General features: G+C 23.2%; 7 protein-coding genes across 7 annotated transcripts; 2 read left to right on the top strand and 5 right to left on the bottom strand.

The window, feature by feature from the left end:
* Positions 1 to 310: 310 nt before the first annotated feature.
* LOC128960437 (glycine receptor subunit alpha-2-like) lies at positions 311 to 1,518 on the bottom strand. The gene is made up of 4 exons (XM_054306523.1): positions 1,432 to 1,518; positions 1,061 to 1,367; positions 848 to 976; positions 311 to 756 (listed from the first exon to the last, which is right to left on the bottom strand). Exons 1-4 carry the CDS (start codon positions 1,432 to 1,434, stop codon positions 311 to 313), a joined length of 885 nt encoding a protein of 294 aa, XP_054162498.1. The 5' UTR covers positions 1,435 to 1,518.
* Positions 1,519 to 2,676: 1,158 nt separating this feature from the next.
* Positions 2,677 to 3,583, bottom strand: LOC128960431 (uncharacterized). Its single transcript, XM_054306509.1, has 2 exons — positions 3,095 to 3,583; positions 2,677 to 3,018 (listed from the first exon to the last, which is right to left on the bottom strand). The coding sequence occupies exons 1-2, from the start codon at positions 3,581 to 3,583 to the stop codon at positions 2,677 to 2,679; spliced, it is 831 nt and encodes a 276-aa protein (XP_054162484.1).
* A 323-nt stretch (positions 3,584 to 3,906) lies between these two features.
* On the top strand, positions 3,907 to 4,919 carry LOC128960422 (serine/threonine-protein kinase atg1-like). The gene is made up of 2 exons (XM_054306498.1): positions 3,907 to 4,532; positions 4,585 to 4,919. Exons 1-2 carry the CDS (start codon positions 3,935 to 3,937, stop codon positions 4,917 to 4,919), a joined length of 933 nt encoding a protein of 310 aa, XP_054162473.1. The 5' UTR covers positions 3,907 to 3,934.
* Positions 4,920 to 5,285: 366 nt separating this feature from the next.
* On the bottom strand, positions 5,286 to 5,936 carry LOC128960412 (uncharacterized). The gene has a single exon (XM_054306487.1). It carries the CDS (start codon positions 5,934 to 5,936, stop codon positions 5,286 to 5,288), a length of 651 nt encoding a protein of 216 aa, XP_054162462.1.
* Positions 5,937 to 10,963: 5,027 nt separating this feature from the next.
* LOC128960402 (GSK3B-interacting protein-like) lies at positions 10,964 to 11,576 on the bottom strand. Its single transcript, XM_054306477.1, has one exon. The coding sequence runs from the start codon at positions 11,363 to 11,365 to the stop codon at positions 10,964 to 10,966; it is 402 nt and encodes a 133-aa protein (XP_054162452.1). The 5' UTR covers positions 11,366 to 11,576.
* Positions 11,577 to 11,797: 221 nt separating this feature from the next.
* LOC128958970 (ubiquitin-60S ribosomal protein L40) lies at positions 11,798 to 12,731 on the top strand. The gene is made up of 4 exons (XM_054304943.1): positions 11,798 to 11,905; positions 12,022 to 12,221; positions 12,296 to 12,398; positions 12,466 to 12,731. The coding sequence occupies exons 2-4, from the start codon at positions 12,032 to 12,034 to the stop codon at positions 12,557 to 12,559; spliced, it is 387 nt and encodes a 128-aa protein (XP_054160918.1). The 5' UTR covers positions 11,798 to 11,905; positions 12,022 to 12,031; the 3' UTR covers positions 12,560 to 12,731.
* A 6,672-nt stretch (positions 12,732 to 19,403) lies between these two features.
* Positions 19,404 to 20,245, bottom strand: LOC128960392 (uncharacterized). The gene is made up of 2 exons (XM_054306467.1): positions 20,079 to 20,245; positions 19,404 to 20,011 (listed from the first exon to the last, which is right to left on the bottom strand). Exon 2 carries the CDS (start codon positions 19,800 to 19,802, stop codon positions 19,404 to 19,406), a length of 399 nt encoding a protein of 132 aa, XP_054162442.1. The 5' UTR covers positions 19,803 to 20,011; positions 20,079 to 20,245.
* Between the last annotated feature and the right edge of the window lie 69 nt (positions 20,246 to 20,314).

Here is a 20,314-nt window from a genome sequence, read left to right as displayed (position 1 = left end):
AATAAATAATTTTAATATTTACTAAATATTATTATAAAAAGTAATTGATAAATTATAATTTAGTATATTTTACTTAAAATCCTATATATACTTAATATAGTAATATTTAAAAAATAATATAAAAATTTTTGATTATAAATAGAAAGTAGAATTATGTTTTAATATTGAATAAATTAGATTTTAAAAATTTATTAAAAATATGCTATAATTATTAATAAATATGTTATAATTATTAATAAATATGTTATAATTATTAATAAATATTCTCTAAATTATATATTTTATTTAAATTATCACACATTAAATAAAATCAATCGAGAATATAATAGATAACAGTGAATGAAATGATAGATAAAATGTAACAAAAAGGAAATATAAATCTTGATATGACATCAATAGTACAGTTAGTTTTAAACGACTGTTTTTTATTGATATTATTGGTGTCAAGACTTTGTGTCCACGATATGGCCAAAGCGTATTCAATCAAAGTGGCGAAGACATAGACGATACACATTATGGTCCAAACCTCGAGTGCATAAATATATGACACATTGAGCTCAGCCTGAATTTGTTGTGCTATTAATGCTAAAAGTGATGTCACTATTAACGATATACGAGCCGGTGTTATGTGCGGCGGTATCCAGAAGCCAATGAATGACATAATAACTATTAGAAATGATGGCACAAAACGTTTAATAAGATAATTGCCAACATTTCGGTTCATTTGTATCATTGCATACAGACATGAATGGATACCTTTAATTAACAAAACAAATGAAAATATTTTATTTTTAAGTATATTATCTGTAAATCATATTATTTATTATAATAATTGATATCTGAATACCTAAATTCTGATAATCTTTAAGACAGCTATTTATAGAGTGAAATTTAATGAAGAACTCCGGCTGATCCACATTGGATGTCATCCGGAAGGAGTGCCAATTCAAACGCACGGTATTTATATTTTGCGATACTTAAGACAAATCATTATTACATTAATATTATTATTTTGTATGACATTTGGTAATAAAACATATATATATATATAATAGCATACAAGTGGTAACATTAATAAAACACTTTTGTTTATCGAAAGGATATTTTTCAAACTTCATATCACAGCTAAATTTGACCCGAAGTCTGGCCGCCATAAACACGTCGTATGTATTATTAATAATAAAGTAAACACTCGGAGATATGACATCATTAGCCATTCCTCCGTTGATAGCGTTTCTGAAATATGTGTCGGGAATCCACAAACGGCTTTTCCATTCATAATCCAGAATAAGTTTATCTGAATCGGGAACCGGTTGTAGTCTATAGTCTTTCCAATAAAGATGATAAAACATATCGACATCAAACTCCTGTTAAATATTAATAAGAATATGTTAGCTATATATTAATTAATACTAAATTAGCATAAATAACCATTTTTGAGTCGGCATCGGGAGTTATAGTTAACACAATTATTGAGACATTAACCTCAACTGCACTGCCATTAACTTTTGGCGCACTGTTACGGTTGTAATCCTTGGGCAACAATTCAGACCCATAGTATCCACTCAATGTATAAATGAATTTATTTTTTAAATATACAATTAATAACAAAATAACAAAATTTAAATAAATATTTATAAAAAATTTAGACATTATTAAAAAATTGAAAGTTACAAACAAAAATGAATTTTAAATGATTTACTAATATTTTACTATAAACTTATATAATATATAGATATCAGTATAGCTTAATGTAATAAAATTGATGTATTTGTTTTACAGAATATTATTTAATTTTTTGTTACCAAATAAGTTTATTTTATTTATTATTTCAATATATTAAATTTTCAAGTTCAATGCCATATAACTTAACAAAAATATTACATGATATTAAACTTTACTTAGAGTGCAATTTAGAGCTATCATGAATTATCATTAAACTAAATAAATATTACAAACATTTTTATATTAGTTGCTTATTAACAGTTTAACATTACGGTACAATATAACATAAATACTATTAATAAATTATATTAATAAATATAAATAAATATAACAACTATTAATAAATGATTAAAATCTAAATCCAAATATTTCCAATGATTACTTATTTTTTAATTCTATAAAAATCAACATAAAAACAATTATTAAATATAATTAAAGCTTTCTAACTCAATGATCAAAACTATTTTTGTTTGTTTATTTAAAAAATATTTTATTTATTGTAACTAATCAATAGATATTCGGATTTAATTTTTTTTTGGAATTTAAATAATAAGTTATTTAGAATTTATTTAATTATACTATATTATTTTTTATAATATTTAATCAAGTATTTAGATAATACAATGCAAATCTATTTTATAAAAAATAAATATTACATTTTTTATTATAGTGATTGTCTATAAAAAATCATATTAAAAATATTGCATTTATAAATACTTATAAATAAAACAGTTATTTAAAAATATATCGTACAATATTATACATATCACTAAATCTGAAAACATTTCTTAATTGCTATTTATGTTTCATAACAAAATTATAAAAAAAAATTAACCAAAAAACAAATTAAAAAATATTATTTAACTTTTTTTGTTAAAAATATAAATTTTATATTAAATATAAATATAATAACATATAAAGAAAAAAATTAAGTAAAATTACAGTAGTTTTCTACATTTTACTGGTGGGTCCCATAGATAAGGACATAGAGTCATCGGTAGCTTTAAGTGCAGCCGCCTTTTTGTCGGGAGAGGTAGAGACTGTAGATATACCTGCATTGAGCACAGGTTTGGTTGACTCCACACCAGTCGCGGCTGTCGTCGACTTGGCTTTTGATCTGGTTTTGACTTTTTCGGCAAATAATTGAATATTTTGTCTAATTTTTGAACTTTCTTTGGACTTTTCATTACTTTTGTTTGGCATAACCTTAGACTTTAGATTGTCTTTTACTGAAATCTTATTAACCTTTGAAGTAACGGCCTTATCATCCTTTTCTTTAGTTGATACCAATTGCTATTTAATTAAAATTAAAATATTAGTGTAAATTATATATATATAATATTTCTATAAAAATATAACAAAACTGTACCGGAGGTGTCTTTTTGTCAGAGAAGCCGACGTGAGACAGTTGGCTTTGAGTTGCACCTAATTTCTGTAAAGTTTGTTTGTCAGCTCCGACCTCAACCAATTGTGATGGTGTGGCACCCAATTTGGCCATTTGTGAGTACGTCGCCCCCGAAGTTTTCAGTACCGAAGGTGTTATTTCTGCCGCCTTCAAGTCAGATGGTGTGGCGCCCACTGCTATCAACTCAGACGGCGTCACATTTAACGACTCACTCCGGCGTTTGCGACAACAAAGAAAACATATGACACAAATGCAACACAAGAGTAACAGCAGACCAATGATTAGACACAATATATATAGTATTAAATTATACCAATTGTTCTTAAATGGACCCCTAAAATACCAGACTCTGGCACTGGTAGGTAAAACTGTTGAAACTATTGATGAATTAGTAGAAGTGGCAGATATTTCTTCACATATTATGGCAGTTATTATAATCACTAAACATTTCATTATAATAAAAGACAATTAATTACTAGTTTTAAAATTATTATTTTATTATCATATAAACTATTATTGAATTTATATTAAGAAGTAATAAACTTCGACCGTTAATAAAATATATACAAAATATTCAATTATTTTCATATATTTTTAATGTTTCAGTCAAGAGATAAATTTGTCAATTATTTCTAATATTTGTATAACTCGTCAATCATTTATAATAATATAATTAAAATTTATTATTATTATTAATCACGAGTGAATAAATCATTTTGAATAATTTAAATTCGCTAATTACTATACTAACAATTAGATACAAACTAATTAAAATGTAATTTACAATCATAACAGTAAATAGATATGTCATTTAAAGCTATGGCTAAATACAATCATTATTTGGTAGATAAAAAAGCCATTGAAAGTGCATCCAAATTGGATATCAAATTTATTAGTCATGTTGGACAGGGAGGTTATGCTGATGTATATTACGGCACATTTAACTCAGAGAAAGTGGCCATTAAAGTGACACATAAAGACAAGTGCAATAAAAATACATTAAAACAGGAGCTCGAAGTAGTCCAACATTTAACACCTATTGAACACCAAAATGTCATTAAATTTTTGAAAGTTATCGATAATCCGGATGACATACCAAATGAGGTTTGGCTCATAATGGGTTGGTTTGAAAGCAATGATATGAATCAATTGTTGATTACTCGTAAACAGCCATTCAATGAACAGATAGCCCAACATTACTTCAAGCAAATGGTTGAAGGTTTGCAATGGTTGCACCGCAATAATGTAGTGCACCGGGATATCAAACCGGCCAATTTACTTATTGGTATCAGTGCTGAGAACATGAATGTCATTAAGTATATAGATTTTGGTTTTGCTAAAATAGTTAACAACAATACAGATAATAGCAGTCCCGATAAAGCCATGTGTACTTCACATAAAGGTTATTATAAACATTTTATCTTTATATTTATAACAATATGGATCATCAATAGGTTCACAAATATATATGGCACCGGAGATACTGTCCTCAAAGTTTATTTATTACGATGCCTTTAAAACAGATATTTATAGTTTAGGTATAGTTTTATATGAGATGCTCTTCAATGAGTTACCGTTCCTTACATCTGACTTTGGCGTCGATCGCGAAGACAGAAATGACTTAATGATAGCACTTAAAGAAAGTCTTACCATTAGATATCCCGAAAATATTGATGTCTCTGAAAGCGCTAAAAATTTGATTGAAAACATTTGTTGTGATTCAGATAAACGACTGACCACTGAACTCATACTTCAATCAAAATGGATTAAACCGACTAATAATCATTAATACTATAAATAAATTGTATTTTTTAAAAAAAATTAACAATTATTATAAAAATATGTACAAATTGAAAATACAATTTAAATTTTCACATTTAATCAGTTGTTTAGTCAAAAACTAGAATTTCATCTCATAATAAATACAGTACTTAAACTCACTTATGTTAATCATATTAAATATATATTTAATTTATAATATTTAATATTAGTTATATCAACAAAAGAAATATATGTTTTCCAAGTTATGAAATTTACAGATTGTATAATACTCTTTAAATACAATTTTTTAACAAAATAAATTTCTAAACCATTATTTTTATATACAATTTATTTAAATTTTAAAGTTAACTTAAGGAGAATTATAAATTAAGATTCAAAATCTATTGTTAGCATTGAAAGTAATCCTGTTTTTGCATTGATAACAATTGGCGGCCAATTGAGATAATATGGTTTCTAATCTTAAGATTTCATTATTCTTCCACTCGACCAACAGTTCCATCAGATATCCATCACTCAATGTCGCCAATCGTTTCAATTCACTGATAGTTTTGGTCATATAATAGTCGAGATTATTGTTAAGAAAAGAATTCAATTTTGCAAACATAGTCTCAACGCTATACTGTTTGGCAAATTCGTAGATCTCTTCAATGGTCTCAAAGTTGATCATTTGGATCAACATTTTCTCCAGTGTTTCCATCAATGACTTTATATGATATATGTCGGCACATATGTATAGATCCATTACTTGATGACAATTGCAATCGTTTTCAAGTATAATTCGGTTGCAATAAATATATTTGAGAAGTGCTTTAAATGTGTTGTATTTTATGTCTTTGATGTCAATCACTGATTCAGTAGATTCTGTGAATTCAACTGAAAACATGGCGTTAAACACATCGCTTCTCAATCTAAGTAACCATTTGTTAGCAGCGATTGTCTTGTTTTCAATTTTGAAAGTGATATCACATTCATTAGGATTATCCAAGAATTTCAATTCGTGGCAATCTTTGTAATTATTTGTCATATTTTTATAATAAGTATAGAATTAAATTAACACTATATATACTGTATATAATATGACAAWTTAGCCACATATATAGAAATATACTAAATAACCACAATTTATATTACAACTAATATTATAGTTTGATTTTAGTGCTAATAATTAAACTAAWATAAATCATAATTTAAACTCAGTAACAAAATATTCACGTTATCATAAATTTAAAAACTGTATATTAATTGCTATAAATGTATTTTTAAGTTTAATTATATTATATTACAATAAAGTATTTTTCATAATAATTATGAACTATAATTATTATAAACTCATAGAGCAATATATCTGATATTTTTAAATAAAAGTTTATAACTTAGCGTAATATAAGTTTATACTATTAGTTTTGAACAAATTTTATATAAATCTCATTTATAGTAAAACTTTTATCAAAAATTCAAAATATTATCAAATATTACCGAAAACTCAATTCCAATTAAAAGTTTTTGTTAAAGTGTTTAAAAGTTTAAAATCTCTTATTTGTTGAATATTAATCAAGTTTTTTGTAGAACTGTAGTAATAATAAAATTATTAAAGAAAAAAATAACAAATAATATAAATCAAATGAATTTAATATATTAAATATTTAACACAACATAAAATTAGAGATTAAATTAAATTAAATCATTGAAAACTACTGTTCATTGATTTTGATATTTGTCTAAATGTTGTGAATAGTCGAGTATTAGTGATATACGATAACACAACAAATAAGACAATAAGTGCGGTATGAATGATAAATGCCATCAGAAGTATCCAATTATCAGACATATTGTAAAACATTAGACCAATTGTTGCAAATGAAGTACCGATACCAATGAAGAAGCAAATACTGAGAAATATAGTACACAAATGGTTACTCCATTTGGATCCAAATGACCAAAAATAGTAGACTTTTAGAGTATATCTATAAAAGACTGCAACCAATAGATGTATAATCGGCACAATTACTATAGGAAATAATGGCAATTGAAATGATAAGACAGTTATCGACCAAAACTTGRCTTCAAAATGAATACAAAGTGCTATCAATAGGAATAACAGATTGGATGTCATGTAATAAAGTATTAAGTGTTCGTTGATTTCAATCTCTTTAAATGGTTGACAGTCTTCGTCATCGCGTTTCCAATGAGTTGTTTTTAGCTGAAATTTTTCACTGTCTGTTGTTGTGGTATTAGTTTGAGAAATGGATTGAATATTACGGTTGACATCTGTATAATAGGTGACACGTTTGTAGTCAATATCGATAATCTTGATGTCATAGATAAAGATATCGCCATTTATTGCCGTATGATTTATTACAATATAACCAAAATTATTAATCGGATCTTTTCGATGGATAAGTACATTGAGTTCAAATTGTTTACAAGACTTAAGACGCCGAAGCACTGGAAATAACACCAGTCTGACAGAAAAAGTGGTTAAATAAGTGTCACACAAATCGCCATTTTTATTGGGTTTGTCGTCAAGAGTCCGGAGTGTTAGCACTTCTTTTCTTATATCAAAGTTGTGTTTATTTGATGGATTGATCCGCAGTTTTACTAAATATCTGTACTGAGCCTCATGTGAACGACACTTATCGTAAGATTTGACAAACTCTTCTTTTAAGAGATTCATAATGATTGCAATCATGGCATTGATGGCTAATCCAAACATCACTAATGCCACTATTAGAGGCCAATTCGCCACTGTTTCAGTATTACTTAAAAACATTCAAATTACTAATTGATAACAAAATCAAATATTTATCAAATATACTAATCTTAATTCAAATCTACTTTAGTTTAACAATATTTTATATTTTTTCCCCTAAGAGACAACAATAATAAATTTACATAATTAGCTCGCGTTTACGCTAACTATAATATCAATCTTACGGTTATTATTATTATTTGGTATTAATTACATAATATAATAGATTAATATTATTGTACATTAATGTTTCAAATGTAAGAAAAATTTTAACAATAATTTATTATATATAAATAAATTAAAAAATAGTAGACCGCAATATAATTATATTACAAAAGCATAGTCACTTTTATTTTATAAAATATTTAAATTTAAACTTTAAGATAATTGATAAAGAAATCTATTATTTTAAATATTTAGTATATTTTTGCCATTAAACAAATTTAAATATGTTTTTATAGATTTTGAGATATTACACATCTCTGTTTTTTGTTAATATTTATTATATTATTTGTTTAATCTGTAAAAATTGTTGTTTTTTAAATGAGTAAACAATACATAAAAAATTAACAATAGCTATCAATGTATAGTATTTATATGCTTTATATATAATCACTTTTAATGATTACAAATATAATTTATTGTAATTAAATATAATTATTTTATTAACATTTATCTGATTTAGATCCAAATAAATCATGATTACAGACAATTTGCTTTTAAAAACACTGAAAAAAATCTATCGATTTATAATTATTTTTTTGATAAATTGATAGAAAATACAATAAAAATCTCATGGAATGAACTCAAACCAGTATTATATACTATAATAGCAAATAAATTAATTGACAATTAATTGGATTTTATTTGTGATTAAAGTAAAAATGGTATTATACAGTAGTATACAATGTATAAGTATATAATATACATTATCTATTGTTATGACTACTACTGTATAATAAAAAAAAAGTTTAATTCATTTCTGTTATTTTTATATTATTATATTATAAGTTAGTATTAATTTAGTATATTTACATATACAGTATGTATAAAGTATATAATTTTTAGTTTATATGATTATACACGAATATTATATTTTATTTTAAGTAATGTATTGAATATGATTACATTAAAACAAGTATTTTACTTTATGTCTCTTAACTTAAAACTTAAATTTAAAACTATATTTCTCCCAAAGTAGGATCTGAGTCTCAAAATTATATAAAAAAAATTAATTGTAATAATATCTCAATAATTTTGTGAAAATGCTGTTCTATATTAAACTTGAGATTAAAATTTTAAATATGTTTTTTTACATTTTTATAAATTATAATAACATATATTCAATAAATTTTATTATGACTAAAAAATCAACATATTAATTATAAGTTATATTATCTATTTTGTAATATTGAGGGTAATATCATAAATTAATAAAGTTTACAATATTATTATACTGCATATTTATGGCAAAACATTTTATAATTTATTTTTATTTGAGTTTTACTTTATTAATGATWAATTGTGTAAAAGTAATAATAATTAATTTTCTTTAAGTCAACAATTAGTAAAATATAGTCTGTTTATGATAAGAATATAACATTTCAATTAAAAACTTATATTTTTGTTTTACTTATACTTGATTTTGTGTCCACTAGTCATGACCTGAAAGATCTTTTTCCGACTTTTTATCAAAATTATAAATATTTATTTTGCAATTTTTATTAATTACATTACTTATTAGTAATATATAAATAGTTAGGTCTGTAAAAGTCATAACCTTTTTAATTCAATACAGTTTAAGTATATGAGTATTAAGATAATAGTATAGTTTGACATTAAAAACCTAATTTGTTTTATTGTATTAATTCAATTAAACAATTGCTTTCCATTTAAAGACAAACAAACAAATAAAAATAAAAGTATTATTAAATTAGTTTGATATCAAATAATGCATTATTTGATAACATAAAAAACAAAAGTGAAATGAGATCTCATTTTATATTAAGTGAAAAATACTAAAAATGCAAAAAACAAATCAATTGCGAAATTCATTTTCATTGTAAGTTATAATTTATAACATTTTAAAGCATATATTAGAAACCAAATATTTATTTTATTTTATTACAATTAAAAATTACATTAATATTTCAAAAATGTCTACAATCAACAATGTATAATATATTAATAGTTACATTTCTACAAATAAATATAAAATTATATTGACAATATAATATCAATAATTATTGTAAATTAACAATTTTTAATAATATATTAACAATTAAAACTCAAAAATTACAAAGTGTTGGCACTATAAATAACAAACACAAAATACTTGAGTCTTGAGAGTAAATAATTAAAACAATACTAAATAAAAAACATTTAATTATAATGCAAACTCATTGAAAACAACTACAGTAAATGAAATTTTATTAATGATATATTATATATTTGTTAAACTTTGATCGCAATAATTAGCTATTTTAGGCATCATTTCATATATAATAATTTGATTGATTTCCAGTAGTTGTACTATAATTGATATCCAAATATTTCTATATTTTTAAATAATAAATAGCTAAACAAAATTTGCATAAAAGTTTCCTTTGATTATAGCAAATCATTAGAAAATGATTTATCACTAAAAAACAATTTAGATATTAATAAATTAGTTACTAATGTTTCCATTTAATTATTGATAAAATAAATATATTTTTGTAATCATTTTTGAAATTCTAATAATAAAATTTTAACTTAAATACTGTAATAAAAATTATATCTTATAATTTTTATTAATCAAGTTTTATATTAGATAATAATAGTTCAAAACAATTATTGATATTTTTTAATTACCGGCAAATTAATTATAGAAATAATACTATTATTAAGTTTTGACTGCAAAATAACTTATACTAAGTTTAAAAATAATATATCATATTATAATTGTTTTATAATTTAAAATTAATAAAACTTTCGACGATTTATTGAATATTTTGAGTAAATTAATTACAAAAAATTGAGTCAAAAAATGCATATAATATAACATTAAATATATCACAAAAAATACCGGTAATTAAAATACTCAAATAAATGACTTTATGAGTAAATTAATATTATATTATAAACTCCAAAACTTGACTAAAAACAATAAAACAAAATGTTTTAAATGATACTTAAAATTACAATATTATCGATATTATGATTCATTATACTTAATATTATATATTAATATCATTTAATACAAAATAAATAAAAATATTTTAAACACTAAATAATAATAACAAATAAAAGAAATCAAAGTTTCAATCGTTAATCATTTGTTTATCACTAAACTCTTGTAGTTTTTGTGCCAATTGGTCACCAAATGATTGTCGATATTTTGGTGAAATATTATCGAGCAATGCGTACGGCGTCTCGTAATAAACAGTCCGGTCATCGGCTGTCAGGTCATTGGTGTCCAACTGATGGCCACAAATGCGAAAGCCGGCCGAACTCATCTCAATAGTTAATATTGTCTCCTCTTTAGTCTCCAAATTGAGATAAACACCGTTTTCATCGCACGGAAGCTCTGAACTGATGGTCAGTTGTTTGACAAAAGAGTGGATGTCCTGAATGACGGCCAATGCCTCGTATTTCCACCCGTTTTGGCCGTCATTACCGCTAGAGTTGAGTAGTCTTTCATCGCTTATCGGCGATTTAGACATCACTGGTGTCGGCAATCAAATGATATTCAATGAAATGTGGATTAAATGGTCAGTCAATGACAACTAAACTCAAAGATAATTGTTTTGACAATTATTAGTGAAAACAATTGAAACAAATGTTTTGATGATTACATTGACTGCTATATTGACAATACATTCAATGTTTACCTAACATTCAATTCAATGCAATTCAACACTAATTTTGACGTCAAATAATGTTTACTACTATTGGCTAATAATAATCAAAATACAGTTTTTGTATACATTTTGTTACTTAATTTTCATTCATTTTTATTGATAATTATCTACAGATAATCACAGTATTATATAAAATCAATACTATCCATAAATAACGTCACAATTGTTAACATTGTTCATAACAAGTGAATAATGACATAATATATGACGTAATATATGAATGAAGTAATTATTGAAATCAATTGTCAATACATTTGATATCCTTTTCCGTTGCGTTTGTTTAGTCAGCGCTGCGATTGTCCACACATTCAGTCATTGATTTGATTGTCTCTGAAATTAAAGGTAATTATCACTTAAATTGTCATCAATTGTCAGTCAATACTATTGATTAATAATTATTTTTAGTATAAATGAAAGCAATTGATTGGATCTAATGTTTTAATTTTCTTGATTTTCAGAGCTCACGAAATGCAGATCTTCGTGAAGACATTGACGGGAAAGACGATCACCTTAGAGGTGGAACCGTCCGATACTATTGAGAATGTGAAGGCAAAGATTCAGGACAAGGAAGGCATTCCTCCCGATCAACAAAGACTTATCTTTGCCGGCAAACAACTAGAAGACGGTCGCACTCTCTCTGATTACAACATTCAGAAGGGTTTGTATCACTTATTTAGACCAAACAGTGAACAGAATCAGTGATTAATTAATGTTTGTTTTGTTATCTTTTAGAGTCGACCCTTCATTTAGTGCTCCGTTTGAGAGGTGGTGTAATTGAGCCCAGTCTTCGTATTTTGGCTCAGAAATACAATTGCGATAAAATGATTTGCAGAAAGTAAGTCAATTAAAAGCAATGAATGAATGAATGAATTGATTGATTGATTGATTTGTCAATTTAATAGGTGTTACGCCCGATTGCACCCGAAGGCAACCAATTGTCGCAAACGTAAGTGCGGACACTCTAACAATATCAGACCCAAGAAGAAGCTGAAGTAAACATTCAGAGTTTACTTTCTGATGACAACTCGAGACCAAAATATTTGTCTATTTTGTGATCTTATATTTGTTTCGGGTATTTATGTGATCAGATAATGATGTTTAATATTCGAAATGTTTATGTATTTCAATAAATAAATGATTTCTGAATTTAATGAATTTTGTTTAATCAAACTTAACTTTCCGGTAATGTAAACAATTGTGCTTTAGTTTCAATACTAATTATGATATATATAGTGGAAAATAATGGATGCATTAGTTAAAGTTTAGCGATTATAATATTTAGTGTAAATAATAGAAATTTATATAAAAACAATAATTTATTCATTTGGTTGTACTTTGAATTTGTTTTGTTATAGGTTTTCGATAAATATTTAATTAGATATTCACTTGTTTTTAGACAATTTTGTGCCAAAAGTTTGTTTCAGGATTTTTGATACTCTATTATTGATAGACGACTAACAATGAATTGCTGTTACTGTTGTTTACTAACTAAACTATCGGTAATATTATATAATAAGTTATTACATAACGACAGTGTCTTTGCTTTTGTAAGTTAAGGGATATGTTATACCGTTATACGACGAAAATTAGAGATTTATTTTTAATTTTATAAATAAAAAATTATTGTTTTGGTTTATAAAAATAGATTATAATAACATAAATGAAATTTATATTTAATAATTATATAAAATTTAGTATAATAATTTTTTTTATAAATATAATGAATTTTTTTAACTAACCGTAGTTTTATTTAAGTTTTTCAATAATTATATAATTTAATGAATATATGAATATATAAATTTAAAATGAAATTGAAATGAAAACATATTACGGTAATACTGTACTGTAGTTTATTTTATTTGTTTATTAATTTTCTTATAATTTAGTACTTATTATAAATGGTTGTGTTTTTGTGTTAATTAGCTTTAGTATAGTTAAGTATTATAAAATAAAAATATTTTTAGATTGTTTTAATATATAATTATTAATGATTACTGTAGTCATTACAAATCAAAAACAAGATTTTCACTTACAGTATATTGAATCCAATCAATTGTTGAAATCCATATCAAAACTCGTACTTTTTATAAATATTTTTATTTCTTAAAATTACACTCAAAAATAAAATAAAATTTTATATTAACTAGAATTGAATTTAAGTGCTTTAAAGTATATTTCCTATAATTGACAATTGCTTTTCATTTGTTAGAACATATACTGTATATAATATATTATACGTTATATAAATTTAGTTCAATTTCATTGATTATTTTTAAAAAGTTATATTAATATAAATAACGATCAATAATAAAATGATTCAGTAATACTTCAAATTTAAATCATTAATTTTTCAAGTTTTTTTAATGAGAAAATCTATAAAAAGATTAAGTTGCATTACTTTAAATGATACAACAAATACACAACAATAGATAATAAATATTATATTACAAAATATAATATTAGATTATACAGTAAATGAACCGATAGTTATCATTTTTTAAAAAGAAATGTTTTAAGGGATTTAATATTATTGTATTTTAAAATAAAACTATTATTTTTGTATTATACTGTATATTTACCGGTAATAAGTTATATATTTATCCTATTTTTATAAAAAGTGGAATTAAGGTCTGAAATACAGTATATTGTGTCATATCAATGATGTGATCAATGAAGTACATAATAGTATTAATAATTTGTAATATATTTTATAGTATTATATGTTAGGGAATAATGTTATATATATTATATGTCAATATAGTTATACTAAAATATATAAATTACAGTAAATGCAGTATTTTAATGAACATTATAATACGGAAAATGATTTATTTAATTTTAAATTACAAAGACATTGAATAATAACTAATAAAAAGACAATTGTAATACAATTCTATTAAAAAGCAAAATATTTCTCAAGAATATTCTTAAAGTATTCATTGTATTGATTATATCAAACTTAAACAATACATAAGTTTTGCTTTTATACAGTAACTTAAGATTAAAATTTTAACCATAAGTTTGAACTTTTTTTTATTAATGCAGATATATATTATACTTAACTTAAGTACAGTATTAAAATACATTAAGAAATTTATCTAAATTTTTAAAATGAATTGAATTTATACACAGCATTAGCCATTGATAACTAAATACTCTACTATATATATCACTATATTATGGAAATTTTTAAAACTATTATCCCACGAAACAAACTAATATAAATCATTTTACTTTTAAACAGTTAATTATGTTTATAAATTATATTTATAGGATTTTCTTAATTTTAAAAATTATCAGTAAACTATTGATTTTAAATATAATTATATAAATAATTAACAAAAAATCATAACCAAAAAAATAATTAAAAAGAAATAACAAGAAATAATTAAAATATTGTAATTATCTTTTTTTTAAAAATAAATACTTTATGATAACATTAAATTTAATAAATATATATTATATTAATTTTTAAATATCATGATATACTGTTTATATTATAATATTAATTTTTTATTAAGAAAATAATAAAAGTTTTATTTAACATCTTTTATTTAATCCAAACTCTTAAAGTTAAACTAATGTTAGCTTAAATAAATCAATGATTACTGATAATAAAAAAAACAAAATGAGTTATTTGTGACTTAAAATAAAAAAAAATATATACAATACTGTAATTTTATATCATATGTCTACATATTATGTTAACATTATAGCATAAAATCAAAAAATATTATATAAGAAGTTGAAATTGTATATAATTTATGTTTCGTTTCAATTGAATGAGTAAACATCAAAATATCTATTCATTAAATATATTGTTTTGAATTTGATTTTCTTTATATAAAAGGGGTTTTCATTAATCTCCGGCACGCGGTTTTTGCTATAATTCTTAAACGGAGTGAGATATATTAATTTTGTAAAGAGTGTATTAAAAAGTGATTTATGCGTGATAATATAAAATTAAAAATTTTTAATTTTGATCATGTGATCATATTTATTCTTGGATGTTTGCAAACCACTATGTCAGAATCTAACCTATAAATGTTAGAGTAAATTTTCAATAGCATATTTGTAAAGCTTAAATTGAAAATTTATGGGAAGAAAAAATTTTTGAAATTTGTTGAAAAATAAATTTTTTATGGCTTTTCAAACATGGGGAAAAACACATTATAAGAAAAAGTAACAAATAATATGACGTTATTTATGGACAGTAGACACTTATTATGTTACGTTTATGGCTTGATGAGATGCCAGTGCAAAAAAATTACGTCCAGTATAAACTGTTAATCCCTACCGACAAACGTAAACAAATTAAAATTAAGCGAACTATTGGATAAGGGACCAGATATACGCTTTTAAGTGCTGGTAATCATAATGGATTTATAAAGAATGCTAATCATATTTATATTAATAGAAAAATTAATAGTGAACTATTTGAACACTGGATTAAATATAATGTGTTACCTAATGTGCCCCCAAATAGCGTTATTTGTTACGATAACGCAAGCATACATTCCCGGCAAGTGACACACACTAGAATCCCAGTACAGAATACGCCGAAACAAACAATTATTAATTACTTAAATAATAATAATATTTCATTTAATTCAAATCAAACTAAACGTGAATTATTAAAATTAATTAAATTACATAATACTAGTCCACAATTTGTAGTCGATAACATGATTAAAGAGGCCGGACATACCCCCCTTCGACTGCCCCCTTATAGTTGTGACCTAAATCCAATCGAATTAATATTTGCAAGAATTAAATATATTATTTCTAAATATAATTTTAATAATAATGTACAAGAATTTCATAAATTATTATTTAAATCACTTGATAAAGTTGGCAAAAGTGTGTGGGGTAAATGTGTCCGGCATGTGATTAAACATGAGGCCAATGAAAGGATAAGACTTGATTTAATTAATAATTTAAATGATAATAATGTGATATCTAATACTTCCACTGACCATAATTATTGTTAATTAATTTTAAATAAAGTTAAACTTAGTTAAAAATTTGTAATGTATAACTATGTTTTATATTACCTAAAGTTTTGACTTTTTTAAGTATGGCGTCCAATATGTATCTAATTTTTGTATGTATAATAGATAAAGATTTTAATACTATAACTTATTCTAAAAACAAAATTTTTTTATGTCTAATATTTTTTTAGATAATCAAATTTAATTAAAAATTATATTATCGAATTACAATGTTGTGTTTTTTATTTTAATTTGATTATCTAAAAAAAAATTTGACATAAAATTTTTTTTTATTAGATTAAGTTATAGTATTAAAATCTTTATCTAATAAGTGTCTACTGTCCATAAATAACGTCATATTATTTGTTACTTTTTCTTATAATGTGTTTTTCCACATGTTTGAAAAGCCATAAAAAATTTATTTTTCGACAAATTTCAAAAATTTTTTCTTCCCATAAATTTTCAATTTAAGCTTTACAAATATGCTATTGAAAATTTATTCTAACATTTATAGGTTAGATTCTGACATAGTGGTTTGCAAACATCCAAGAATAAATATGATCACATGATCAAAATTAAAAATTTTTAATTATATTATCACGCATAAATCACTTTTTAATACACTATTTACAAAATTAATATATCTCACTCCGTTTAAGAATTATAGCAAAAACCGCGTGCCGGAGATTAATGAAAATTCCTTTTATATACTACTATTAGTCGATAGATATAACATTATTCTAGTGTATAGTTAGTAATTTTAAAGCAATAATAAAATTGGTGTATATTTATAGAAAGTCATTGCCAAATGTATGTTATTTTTTCATTCAATTGATACAACTTTTTATTTTTTTCTGTTTCTGCATTTTCCTTTTATATTAAAATCATATAAAATTTTGGTATTTTCAATATAATTATGATATTAAAATTATTAACATGATATTTAATGTTATATACAATTATTATATTAAATAAGTTAAGCTATATTTAGATATTAGCGCTATTATTAATGATTAAAAATTGATAGATTTAAGAAATAATAATTATAATTAATAAATAGAAGTTTTTTTGTCACCTTTTGTGAAAATATTATTTTATATTTAATATAATACTAGAATAAACTGTTTATTATAAGATTCGTTGTTGTGATCTATAGCTTCTTGTATTATACAATCCCTTTCCCCTAAACTTATAGTGTCTTGTATTGTCTCCTGTTTTCAAATATGATTCATATTTCGTTAATTATGTAATTTTCAATATATTATAGTAAATATACAATACTAATGCATTGATAATGTTGTACTAATGTTATATTATACTAGTATACTTTACAGTATCTATTATATAATTTATATATCATAAATACATAAAATGAATTTAATAATTAATTAAATTAAATTTTATAGAATAATATATAAATCAGTTGAGAAGACTAGATAGCATTGCCAAAACACACTTCTAGAATGTATAGCTGTTGTGTTTAAACTGTTTAAATCTAATTAAATTACATTATTATATTAATCTCATTCTCACTGTCATTCACTTAACAACTTTCAAACTTAATTACTCATCAAAATGTAAGTTAATATAAACAAAACAAATAAAAACCTTAATTTTATTGACAAATATTTGTCGATCAGTTTGATGTTTTCATTAACAGATAGGAGTTAATCAACTCTTAAGACATCCTATTCTAGTGTTTTATCTTTTATTGGATTCTGAAGTCAACATTAGATATTGCAAAAAACGGATAGACATAACACATTCAGATAACAAATGAAGTTTTTTTTGATAAATTAAATGAAAGTTAAAGTTGAAGCTTAACTTTTGAATTGTAAAAACAAATAAAACATTAATCAAACATTTAAATGATTCTAGTTTTTAATTGTCTAATTTTGAAATAACATAAATAAATAAAAATAGAGTATTAAAGTATTATATAATGAATTATTTATAATAAATTCCATGAATTTATTGTAAAGTAATTTTAAAGTACGGTATTTATAGTTTGAACAAAAATACTAATTTTGTTTTTAATGAAATTCACAAATAAATTAGAAATATATGAAATATGTTTAATATTAAAACTCTGTAACACATGTAAATTTGTATTTATAAAATCTAACATTTGTAAATTGTTTAACAATTCAAATATAAAGCATTTATAGTATCTATAATACAATACTTTAATACTATATTCATTATTAAGTTAAATATTTTAATTAATTTTTATTAGAATTTATTCAATTTTTTAAATTTAAGAATTAATAATATTAATTATAACAACAATTAGTACAGTATAATTGTCAAATAATTTTTTAAAATAATTTTATTAATTAATTATTAGTTTATTATTATTAATTTCTTAATTAATAGTTTATTTAAAGAAATTTTCTCGGTAATAGATTTCCATAAAAATTTACTTAATTATTATTATATTTACTATTCAATTTGAAACTATAAATTGTGATAAATCAATTACTGATAAAACTAAATTAAATAATTATATTTTAGTCACATATCTAAGAGAAGTATAATATAGTATTTATAGTAATTTCAGGCATTTGATGATAAAAAGCTATTTACGTTTATTATATAAGTGTCTATTAAACAAAATGTTTGTCACAAAATTGTTAAACAGTGGTAACAGTTTAGTTACAACATAAATGTAAAATACATACAATATAAGACATGTATAACACATATCAATAGATTTGATTATATCATAGAATAAAAATTTAGGTTTTTTTATTAACTTTAGTTTTATTATATAAATGTGTAAATTTAATATACGTTAATATACTGTATTTGTTAATAATAAAATAATTAGAAAATTATAATATCATATATTAATTATTATAGTTCATTAAATTGTCGATATTTTGAACAATATCTCTGAAAAGCAGCCATTCGTCAGCCTTTATGACCAAACCATTGGTGTATTGACTGCAGTCCTCCTCTGAGATATGTCTTTCATCACTTCCTTCCGATTCATTAACTCTGAATAGTTTGAGTTGTGGTTCACCGCAAACTACAATCACTTTTGCCTTCAGATGTGTCCCCAAATTGAAACTTTTATGACTGTGTTTGTCATCATCAGTGCCACAATCATTATACTCTTCATTCAACTCTTTGTTTTTACTTTTCTTTGATTTTTTATTTCTTTTGTCTTTTCGTTCACTTTTTTCAATTACCTTATCTTCACTATTATCGTACAATTCTTCTGATTTTTGTTTCAAATCTTCCATTTCTTTTGATCGATTCCTTTGATTTTTTAGTCTTCATTTTCTTTGATTTCCTGTCGTCCGTTAACTTAGTATCACTGGATTTGTTCCCATTATCTTCTGGTTTGACATTACAATCGACTAACTCTTTGTCATTCTTTTCCTTTTGCTTTCTCTTAATTTTAGACATTTTTGTCCAATAATTTTGCTTAATATTTCAATTTTTGTCAATACTATAAAAAATATATTTTATATTAGTTATACAATATATAAAAAAATAATATAATATATATTTTATACATTGAATTAATGTCTTTTCATAAGTCTTTAGTGAAAACTATAATACTATTAGCAATTGAAGTGGTTTTCTGATCGATTGAGGCATTAATATCAAAGACAACACTTTTATTAAAAGTGCTTTTATTTGACTTTAAGACAAACTATTATATAGCACTGGTATTGACTGTATGACTGTTTTTTATAGATTTCAATCAAATCATTTTTGTAAGTGACTTATGATTTCATAAAATTTAATT

This window comes from Oppia nitens, unplaced genomic scaffold (assembly GCF_028296485.1).
Source record: "Oppia nitens isolate AA-2021 unplaced genomic scaffold, nextdenovo-longstitch-racon4-pilon3 scaffold13_pilon_pilon_pilon, whole genome shotgun sequence".
Taxonomy (NCBI): Eukaryota; Metazoa; Arthropoda; class Arachnida; order Sarcoptiformes; family Oppiidae; genus Oppia; species Oppia nitens.
The sequence above is the reverse complement of the archived record's forward strand: the minus strand, read 5'-3'. Positions and strand labels throughout refer to the sequence as shown.